This window comes from Quercus suber, unplaced genomic scaffold (assembly GCF_002906115.3).
Source record: "Quercus suber isolate HL8 unplaced genomic scaffold, Cork oak 2.0 scaffold_443, whole genome shotgun sequence".
Lineage (NCBI taxonomy): Eukaryota > Viridiplantae > Streptophyta > Magnoliopsida > Fagales > Fagaceae > Quercus > Quercus suber.
The window spans coordinates 366,615-378,129 of NW_027069894.1; the positions used below are offsets into that span (position 1 = coordinate 366,615).

The 11,515-nt window shown below is 38.0% G+C and overlaps 1 protein-coding gene and 1 non-coding gene across 2 annotated transcripts; both read left to right on the plus strand.

Annotated features, from left to right (window-relative positions):
• Positions 1-4,302: 4,302 nt before the first annotated feature.
• On the plus strand, positions 4,303-5,760 carry LOC112024225 (uncharacterized). Its single transcript, XM_024056868.1, has one exon. It carries the CDS (start codon positions 4,303-4,305, stop codon positions 5,758-5,760), a length of 1,458 nt encoding a protein of 485 aa, XP_023912636.1.
• A 5,683-nt stretch (positions 5,761-11,443) lies between these two features.
• On the plus strand, positions 11,444-11,515 carry TRNAW-CCA (transfer RNA tryptophan (anticodon CCA)). Its single transcript has one exon. It is a non-coding gene; the product is annotated as a tRNA-Trp (tRNA).

An 11,515-nucleotide genomic window follows, 5' to 3' on the forward strand; every position in this document is an offset into this window, starting at 1 on the left:
CTCCAAACCAAACCTCATCCACATCACCGGATCTTAATCTCATAGCCAAACTCATTACCTCCAAAGACACCAACCTCAGCTACGTTAGAGAAATTATTCTCAAGGCATGGAAACCAGTCTACCCAATGGAGGTCAAACGCCTGAACAAAAACATCTTCATGTTTTCCTTCCAACATGAAGTAGACGCACATAGAGCTTTCATCAGGCGACCTTGGTCATGCCGTGGAGGCCACCTCGTCCTTAAAAAATGGAGTCCGGACATCACATGGCAAGAAATAGACTTCTCAACAACTACCCTTTGGGCTCAGATCCACGGGCTCCCTGATCTATGGAAAACAGAGGACAATATAAGGAAGATAGGCTCTCATATTGGGGTGGTTCAAGAAATAGATCTAGTTGGAGAGCCTGGTGGCGCATGGAAGGCATTCCTTCGAGTCCGAGTCGACATTCCCTTAGACAAGCCTTTACGCCCAGGTTTTTTTCTACCCCGTCCAAATAAAACTGATACATGGGTTGGCTTAAAATATGAGAAACTTGCAGACTTCTGTTACAACTGCGGGATCATTGGTCATGAGGAAAAATCTTGCGAAAGCAAAGTATTCCAACTCATCAATCCAAAAGGATTCCGATTTAAAGCAGCAGGTCCGTGGCTTCGTCCAGGAAACGATGACATCCCTACAGGTTCTCTAGAAGGCATGAACGGACGGTTTGGTGAATCAACCACATCCCAATCCCAAAATACAAGTCAGCCCATCGGAATAGACTCTGCTACACCAACAATTCCAACGGCGGAGCAAGAAGATCGCTCACCCACACCTTCTCCGGACACAGTACCACCGGTAACGGATAGTACTGTCCTTACACTCAATCAACAAAGGTGGCACCCCAAGCACGCTCCCACTACCATAGAAACAGCTGGTACAAGCACGACCAAGGACATGCCTAGTACTGCTGAGCTGGAATCACCACAGAGAACGCCTGAGTACATGCGCGTCATAGCAACGGAGGCAACTAATTGGGTGGGCCTAGCCAGCTCACAGGAAATGCCCAGCCTTTTCAACCTTATACGTCTAACACCGGTACAAGTAGGCCTAAAACCCACATCTGTGAATAAGGACACACCTATCATACAGGACAACCAAAACCCAATTGTCAATCCCAGCCCACAACTATCCAATAGCCCGAGTCACTCCTCCAACATACATCATCCACACCTCCCAGAAGTTTCCAAATCCCAAACTTCCACACATCCCCACTATCAGTCTACCCATCAACAAAAGCTCACACTTGCAGAAAGCCATAGCTCCTTAAACACCGACCAAGCCACACACCTCAATACACCTCACCAACCCAAGAACCTGAAGAGAAAGGGCATCAACGATGAGCTTGACACCTTTGCCAAGAGGCTCAAACAAGCGCCCTATGATCCAGAGTCAATCTACTTCGACCCAGACACCGCCACGCTCATTCCTCAATCTAGACTCGAATATTTCATCCTTCAAGAAAGACAGAAAGCTGAGGATAAAGCTCGTTCTAGTAAGTGTTTCTCACAGAGGCACCCTTTTACCAATTCTGCAACTTCTTCTGATTGTGAATCCTTTTCTACTGTGGCCGAGGAGGCGGGCCTTAACATGCCCCCACCGTCCCCATGAGGCTCCTTGGTTGGAACTGTCGAGGTATCTGCAACGCCTCGACAGTCCGAGCCTTAAAGGCTCAAATAAAAAGGGCTAAGCCCGATTTTATTTTTTTGTCAGAAACTAAAGCTTTGTTTAGTAGAATGGATTATGTTAGGCGTTCTATCAATTTTGATCATTTGCTAGTTGTTGAAGCCAAAGGTAAAGCAGGGGGTCTCTGTATGATGTGGAAGTCTGGTTGGACAGTTAAACAAGTTGAGTACAACAAAAATCTCATTGCCATGTCGATTTCAGATAATGTTGGTGATCGGTTATTGGTCGGTTTTTACGGCCCCCCTTATTTCTCCAAAAAAAAAAAGCATGGGAAAATCTCTCTGCTCTCCTTGAAACTCACCAAGGCCCCTGGGCCTGTCTGGGTGATTTCAACTATGTGCTTAACGAGGAGGAATCTTACGAAGGAAAAAAGGGTAGCTCATCTTCCACCAATTATCTCAAAGAGCTCATGTTTGAATTTGGAGCAGTTGATTTGGGGTATAACGGAAGCAAATTCACGTGGGCTAAGGGCAAATGGGGTAATGCTTCCATCAAAAGAAGACTCGACAGAGGAATAGCCAACATTTCTTGGAGACTTGCATTCCCAAATGCAACTATATCCCATCTAGGAGCTATAAGGTCAGATCATGCCCCTATCCTGCTAGATACCAATCCTCAATCCACCTTCGCCCACCGCCCTTTTAGATTCGAAGCAGCTTGGCTTAGAGACAATAGATGTCAACCGGTTATTGCACAGGCCTGGAAGGAAACAGTGGGGGGCTCCGATTTCATCAAACTGTGCAAGAAGCAAGCAACCACTAGAGATGTACTTCGGAAGTGGAATAAAGAAGTTTTTGGAAAATGTCAAGACAAGATCAACCTTCTCATACAAAAAATCAAGGAGACTCAGGTCTTGACCCCATCCTCTGAGACTGAAGCATTAGAAGCCGCTATGCAATCCGAACTCGCTGAATGGCTCCTTAGAAGCGAAACCTTATGGCGTCAAAAGTCTAGAGAGCTCTGGCTCAAACTCGATGACAAAAACACCCGGTTTTTCCATCTATCCACCATCATTAGAAGGAAAAAGAATAGAATTGATGCCATTAGGGAGGTGAACGGCTCATGGATTACGGATTCAAACGCTATCAGAAGGTTGTTCCTTGAACATTTCAAGGGATTATTCAAGCAAGAAGAGACAAATTTCCCACCCCACCTTAAGCATTTGATCCTACCATGCATCACAGAAGATGACAACTCTGTACTTAGTCGAATCCCATCCCCTGATGAGATCAAAGCCATTCTATTCAGTATGCAGGACCTCAAAGCGCCTGGACCAGATGGCTTCCCTGTCATTTTTTACAAGCAGCTTTGGCCTACCATAGGAGATGATGTCACTAAAGCTGTCACATCCTTTTTCCACGTTAGGACCATGCCAAGAGAGGTAAACAGTTCCCTTATTGTTCTCATTCCTAAAGTCTCTAACCCCACTTCTGCCCATCATTTCAGACCTATTAGTCTCTGTAACGTAGTGTACAAAATCATTTCCAAGCTGCTGGTTGCAAGACTCAGGCCACACCTTGACAAGATCATTTCTCCAGCTCAATCAGCTTTCATACCTAATAGGTGGATAGCAGAGAACCAAGTCATCGTCCAAGAGATCCTTCACAGTTTCAAAACCCGAAAGACCAAGCCTGGGCTGATGGTTATCAAATTGGACCTTCAAAAAGCATACGATAGAGTTAACTGGAACTTCATCCATACGGTACTTCTCCATCTAGGCTTCAATGAGGTGTTTGCCAACTGGATTTTCTCTTGCATATCCTCGGTTTCTTTTGAGGTCCTAGTTAATGGGGGCAAATCCGAGTCCTTTAAACCAAGCAGAGGACTTAGACAGGGAGACCCGCTTTCGGCTTACTTGTTCATATTAGGCCAAGAAATCCTCTCCAAAATGCTTGATCTCGAGCTCAGAAATAAGAATATCAGTGGCATCAAAACAAGCATTAGCGGGCCCACAATTACCCATCTGATGTATGCGGATGACATCATGCTGTTTTCAAAAGCAACCAAAAAGGATGCTACTGTCATCTCAAACATTCTCGATAAATATAGCAGTTGGTCTGGGCAGTCAGTGAATAGAAGCAAGTCGGGCATCTTCTTTTCGAAGCACACTTTTACTCCCAATCGTAGAACCATCAGAAACATTCTCCAGGTCAAAACACTCAAAAAGGATGCGGTCTATCTAGGAGCACCTCTCTTCTTATCCAGGTCTCCGTCAAAAGATTTCGCTTATCTCCAATCTAAGCTTGAAACAAAGCTGGCTGGTTGGAGAAGTAAGTGTCTCTCCTGGGCCGGAAGAAGAACCTTCATCACATCAGTTGCACAAACCTTGCCCACTTACGCCATGTCCACCTTTAATGTTCCCAATAATATTTGTGACTCCCTTGACTCCTTATCTAGAAGATTCTGGTGGAAACCCAATAAACAGGAAGGCAGATTCCTCGCATGGAGAGCTTGGGATAAGCTCTGCCATCCTAGATACCTTGGCGGTCTTGGATTCAAGAAAGCTAAGGACATAAACAACGCCCTTCTTGCTAAGCTAGCCTAGATGATTGCAACCAAAAGGGATAGCCTATGCATGGAAATATTAAGGGCCAAATACAAAATCAGCAAGGATTGGCTTCGCGCTGATCCTTCCAAGTCCGCATCACCTATATGGAGGGCTATTGAGCAAGCAAAGAAAGTAATCATCAAGGGTGCATGTTATGCCATCGGGGATGGTTCAAACATTGATGTCTGGAAGGATCCCTGGGTTCCTTGGATTGAAGGCTTCATTCCAACCCCAAGAGTGGCAACCTACAATCTTTTACCTATCCTGGTCTCTCATCTGATCGCCACAGATATGCATTGTTGGAAATCAAGCCTTATCCACGAGCTCTTTGACCCATCCTCAGCTCAGGCAATCCTTAGCATGCCAGTCCTTGTAACGCCTACCCCAGACAAGCTGATTTGGATACCCGAATCCAAAGGTTGCTTTTCAGTCAAATCTGCCTATCACACAATACGTACTCTTTCAAATCCTCCTCATCCCACAGACACAGACTGGAAAAAGCTTTGGAAACTTAAAATGCCTGAAAAAACCAAGATGTTTCTCTGGAGACTAGCAGTTAACACCCTTCCCACTAGAGACAATCTCTCAAGAAGATTCCAAATTGTTGATACGAGCTGCCTATTTTGCAAAGAAAACATAGAGACTCCTATCCATTTATTCTTAAATTGCAATGCCTCCAGAGCATTTTGGTTCTCTGCATGCTGGGGTTTCAGACCTGAACAGATCACTATTTCGAACACTGAAGACATCATCAAACTTGTCCTCCACCCACCTGAGCTCCTTAACAGCGAATCGGATCAAGGGATGGTCTCACTCAACATGGCCTTAATTCTGGAAGAGATCTGGCAGTCAAGAAACAGGGTGCTACATCACGCAATTAGATGGGATATTCTTGATTCCATCCGAACTGTCCAAACCAGATTTCAGGTGTGCTCATCATCTCTCTTCTCTCCCACCAGCCCCCTAACTCATCCCATTCAGCAACACTGGACTCCCCCTCCTGCGGGATGGATCAAAATCAATGTAGATGCCGCTGTTTCATCCAACCTCGCCTCCATTGCTGTTTTCGCAAGGAACCACTTGGGCACCCCTATCAAAGCTTGGGCGAGAACCATCAGGATATCCACCCCTCTCCAAGCTGAAACCAAAGCACTTCTATGGGCTATTCAGCTGGCCAGAATAGAGAAGTGGAGCCATGTTCTATTCGAAGGAGATGCCAAGCAGTGCTTTGATGCCATCAACGCCCCGGATTCCCAGGTCCCTTGGGCTATTCACGCCCCCATCTCTAATATTCGCTGTTTAACTGTTTATTTTGTTTCCTTTGCTTTTGTTTGGGTCCCTAGATCCTGTAATGGTGTTGCGCACCATGCAGCTAAGGCTGCTTTAGAATCTAGGATGTCTTTTTGCTTCCATAAGGATAATCTTCCTCCTGACTTGTTGGTTGCGTGTAAGGAAGATTTTCCCAATTGTTTTTTGTCTTCTTAGTTAATGAATTGCAGATTATCAAAAAAAAAAAAAGACTTGGGAGCCATGGTCCGGGTTTGGGTCAAGTATATCCAAACCTGACCCGAAACTTTTATCCATGGATACCCGGATTCCATTACTTGTTAAGTACTGGTACTCGGATGTTTACTCATGAATAACCAGACCCAACCCAAACCCAATTTTTTTAGATTTTTTTTAGAAGTTAAAAACACCATTTTCCATCCAAACCTTTTTAACTAAAATCCAATTTTTCTTAATATTTTTTTTTTAATGGATGTATGAAAATAATTTTTTTTTCACCATGGAATATGCATGCTTGATTGACCATGGAATCAATGCTTAAAGCCATATCAAATGCATAATCCAGAATAAAAAAGAAAAAAAAATAATACTTACAACTTTTAGATTTTAAGTTGAAGACCCTATGACTATAATAGTTAGGGGAGGAAAAGCAAGTTCTAAAGACCATGTGGAATAGAAAAAATAAACAAATTTAAGATGCCTTATACCAACTAATACATTATAACCACAGGTCTATATATAAAAATTGTTTAAAGGCAATAAATATACCTTATGCTCAGGTATGTAAACAATAATTGGTTGCTTCCCATAAAGTAATAATAATAATAATTGGTTTCCTACTCAACTTTAACTGCACCAACACCAGCGGGAGAATAAAGTTTTGACCAAAAGCCTGGAATTTGGAAATAGTCCTTTTTCACCTTTTTTTTTTTTTTTTTCATTGTCTTGGTAATTAAAGTGTCAAATATATCTTTCTCAAACAGACTAATTAAAGTATCTAACAAACTGATTTAAATTTTCCATACAAGTGAAAGTTAAATCATGTTATAATTGCAAACAAAAATTCAATTAAGCAATGACATTTATGTAATTAGTAGACATGGCAAACGGGTGGGTCGGGTTGGGTTCAGGTCGGGTCGGGTCAATCGGATTGCGAGTTAAAATGGGTTTGGGTGAATTGGGTTGCGGGTCAATCAGATTGACCCGTATTTTTCACATGATTTAAAAATAAATAAATGAATAAAGAAAACAACATGTATCTACCATTTGGAAATTTATGTAATAAATTACTTGATGTAAAATGCATTGCTTTGAATTCACCACTTATATCAACAATGAACTCAGTTAAACTTATTAATACTTATTCAATAATTTCAAAATTATACAAATCCCAACATTGCTAACAACAAAATAACACAAAGATAAGTCAAACAAATACACAATTTTATTTCTACAGAATATCAACATCCCAAAATATAAAACAAAATTACAAATGACTTATTGGATAACTCATTTGACAAAGATAAAAAAACATATAAGAAATTTAAAATCTTAAAAATTAATTTTATAATCTATTATCAATTGTGGTTGACACTCTATTTTAATTGAAAAATATACATTAAAGTTTGATTGTTTACTTATTTATACATGGTCTATTTTATGAATATCATATCATTGTTAAGCAACACACACTCTAAGAAATATCATGATTTATTTTGAAAACCCATTTATTTTGGACATAAATTGTTAAAAATAGGTTTAAGCATTCATAATTTATGCTAATTTGATACTTTGGTTTCATTATTTTCACACTTATGAATGTTTCTCACATATGTCTACAATTTTAAATCTATATTTTTAACTCTACTGTATCTAGATTAACTTAGCATGTACTTTGCTATTTGAAATCTAAAAATCTTTATTCATTACAAAATGCTCAACTACTCATCTTTCAATTCATTAGCATGCAATTATGTAAATGTCTTAATTGTTTCCTTAAACCTCACAACAAACAATTAAACCAATATTATCTTAATTTTATTTTTTATTTTTACCAAAAAGAAAAGTTTTTAAAAATGGTTTAGGTCACAAGTCAACTCATTTTTTCTTCAGGTCAAAAAAATCAGGTCAGGTCGAGTATTTTTTAGGTTGGGTCGAATCCGGTTAAAAAATTTTAACCCGTTTTGCCATGTCTAGTATTTTTTTTTTTTTTTTGGAGTAAATAGTAATATTTATTAAAACACATACGAAAATAGTAATACTAGTGTTTTAAACCGGGTTTATAATAAATTACTTAACTAGTGTACAATTACAAAATGGTCTAACCTTTGTAGTTGTAGATTGAGGTTATAAACAACAAATACTAGACACACACAACCAATATGAGATAAACATGTCTAGTAAAAAGTAATCTATATATATAATAATAGGTGAAACTAAGAGAAAATCCAATTAGATTTCAATTGAATTCACAATTTTACGCCACTTTTCCTAACCAAAACTAAAAAAAAAAAAAAAAAAATCTAATTAAAAGATTATAAATTTGACTCCAATTTTGTGTCATGTATCTTATCTAAATTTTCTAATTTTTGTGCCCAAATAAATAATGCATTAACATTTAACACAGAAGCCAAGAAAATCACAATGATAATGCTCATTGGCCTAAACAAGAACATCTTACCTGCACACTTTTATAGAGATTATAAATTGGACTCCAATTTTGTGTCATGTATTTTATCTAAATTTTCTAATTTTTGTGCCCAAATAAATAATGCATTAACATTTAACACGAAAGCCAAGAAAACCACAATGATAAAACTCATTGGCCTAAGTAAGAACATCTCACCTGCACACTTTTATGGGTGATCTCAATATAGTCTAGACCTCTTATAATTCCCCAACCAGAACCAAGGAGTCCAACAAGAAAGACTATAAAAGTAAAACATCATCTCCTCCCAATTCCATATCATCATCTCATGTCTCCTCTTCTCTCAACCTCTACCAACTAGATCCACACACTGCCCTCTCCTCCTCCTTACGGATTTCTTAGAGTAAGGCCGTATTCAAACACAATATTCAATCCCACTCTTCCTTTCTTCATACTCTCATACATTAGCGCTTCATTGGCGCCACCAAGCTCAATGATCAGTTCTTTTTTTTTAATAGTTTTTACTGTGTTAGAATTAAGATTTTGTTAATTTGTTAAAAGTGGACAAAAATATAATCATATATATTATATTAAGTTGAAGTTCAATTTTAGAATTCAAATCGAATCAAATTAATTTCTAATTGTAGTTTAATTTTGTGCTATGTGTCCAATTTGATTTTTAAATGTTGGTGTTAAATTATCTCCATTCATAATACTCAATGTGGAAACTGAATCTACCAAGATAAACATCTTATCATCACAATTGTTAATATTTCCGTGCGTAAGCACAGACTACTTGCTAGTACTTATTAAAACACTAATTTATGTCTAGTAATTAGTTAGACATCAATTTAAGGATTTTTTTGGTTAATTAATTTATTAGAAGGAGAAGAAGGTCCATTAAAATTTCCTATAACATTTGACTCCATCTCTTTATACTGAATTATAGTTTTTGCAAGATAAAAAATATTGACTTTATACTCTTTAATCAATTTTTTTTTTCCTTTCAATCACTACATTTTTGTAGAAAATTTATGCATGTATAGAGGCTTAAAAAAACATGTAATACAAATAATATTTAATGGTGTTTTAAATGTTATTAATTAATTTACTTTCTTATTGATTTGACTATCAAATCAAATGGATAGTTTTTATTTATTTTTTTATTTTTTTATTTATAAATGCAAAATCAAATGGATAGTAAATAGCCTATAAAGGAATTTAAAAGTAATTGTTGATAACATTTTTTATGGAAATATTTTCTTTAATAAATATTTTGGTTTCGGTATAAGAGGGAAAAAAAAAGTTGTGGTTTTTATTTTTCAAAAAAAAAAAACAAACAAAAACAAAAACAAAAGTCAAGTTGGATAATACCCATGCCCAATCCCAAAATTTTGGGTAAGTCAAGATGCCCGCACCCAATACCCAAATACCTTAATGGATTGGGTCATACCCGCACTAAGTGGGTCGAGTTGGGTATCCATTGCCTAATGAATATGGTCATTCCTAAATGTACTACACCTTGAGTTACAAGAATGTGGCAGGGCATGGAGGATGAACTTTAACCTAAAAGGAATTGTAAAAGCTAGAACGCATGGTTTCCATTTATAGAAACAAACTATCAAAACCCTAGAATCTCACCTATACTCCCATTGACTTATCATCCATTTAACCATCATTAGCTGGTGCCATTTGTAAGAAGCAACCATTGTGATTTCCCTTAAAGAAAAAAGTTATATGGCTTTGTCCTAGTCCATGAATATTGGATAAGGAAATGCCACAATTGGAAACTTTCATTGGAACAAAGGACCCCCTCAAGCATCTAGAAGACTTACAAGAAACCTTTTACACTTTAAAAAGATTCCAAATGAAGTTGATCCCAAATATGTGCTCTTTTAGGATATTGTCAGGAACATTTCTAAGATTAACGATATCCTAGAGAGGAGTTAAAGCCAACATTAAAAAATCAAGGCCAACCTTAATATGGAACCCCCTCGAATGACGAAAGAAGTTCAAAATCTTACTGGACATGTAGCCAAACTGAATAAATTTTTCTCTCAAGCAACTAACAAGTGTTTAACCATTTTTAAAGGTTTCTCATGACATTTTTAAGCAGAAAAATGAATGTGTAAAAGCATTTGAAGAACTCAAAATCCACCTCTCTTGTCTAATCCAACCTAGCCAAGGGAAGAACTACACCTCTACTTGGCTTGATTCCCATTTGCAATAAGCTTAGCCCTGATTTAGGAAGAGCAAGAGATACAAAAGTTAGTGTACTTCACCAACAAAGCCTTACCGTGACTATAAGAGTAATATTGTGGCATTGAGGATCTCACCTGTCTGCTCATGAAAGAAAAGCGAAAGGTCCCAAAATACTATCAAGCCACTGATTGAACAACCAATCAGGAAATCCCAATATAATCCAAAAGTAGTTTGTCACCACAAGCAGTGGTCGATCGAGTTGAAAGAATTCGATCGATATTTAATAATGCCCTCGACCTACTCTCAATGGGAAAGCTTGACCGATTTTGTGGCAAAGTTCACATGTCATGTGGAAGCAAGACCGAGGAGGACAAAAGGCATCCCCGATAGGTATAAAATATCAATAGTGGGTAGTCAACATGGCCTAAGGACAAGCGAAGTATGTCCTCAAAATTGGGTTTATATATATATATATATATATATTCTCCATTGCCCTTTTGATTAGAAGGTGGAAAATCGAAGTAAATCATTCATGTTGATAGCATGTTGGTTATAATTGGGTACTAATACCCTCCAATGGGTAGCTTTACTATTTTATTTATTTATTTATTTATTTTGTGTGTGTGTAAAAAAAATAAGGGTCTGCTAGGTTATGCTAGCTTCTGGGCAGGGCATTAAGATTAATGTCCTTGGGCCAACCCATGTGGATACCCACCAATGGACTCCTGCTAATAATGAGACTTAAACTTATGTGAGTTAGACGAAGTATCCGACCTTACTAGTTGAGTCAAGCCCACATTACCGTAACTTTATTACTTAATTAGAGATACACTAATTATTAAGAAAATAAAATGAGTTTCACTTATATTATTGAAAAGCAGCGAAAGTAATATAAGTTTATAAAGAAGTTGGGAATTCTTTTATTGAGAGTGGCTCAATCAATTGCCTTAAAAAAAAGGTGGTTTAATATCAAATTGATAAAGTCTAACATATGGTTAAATATAAAGCTAATAGGACATTGAACAAATAAATGGATCCGTGGCGCAATGGTAGCGCGTCTGACTCCAGATCAGAAGGTTGCGTGTTCGATTCACGTCGGGTTCA

Excerpts from the sequence above, each read along its gene's own strand:
- LOC112024225 (XM_024056868.1), top strand. The coding sequence starts at position 4,303 with ATGGAAATATTAAGGGCCAAATACAAAATCAGCAAGGATTGGCTTCGC.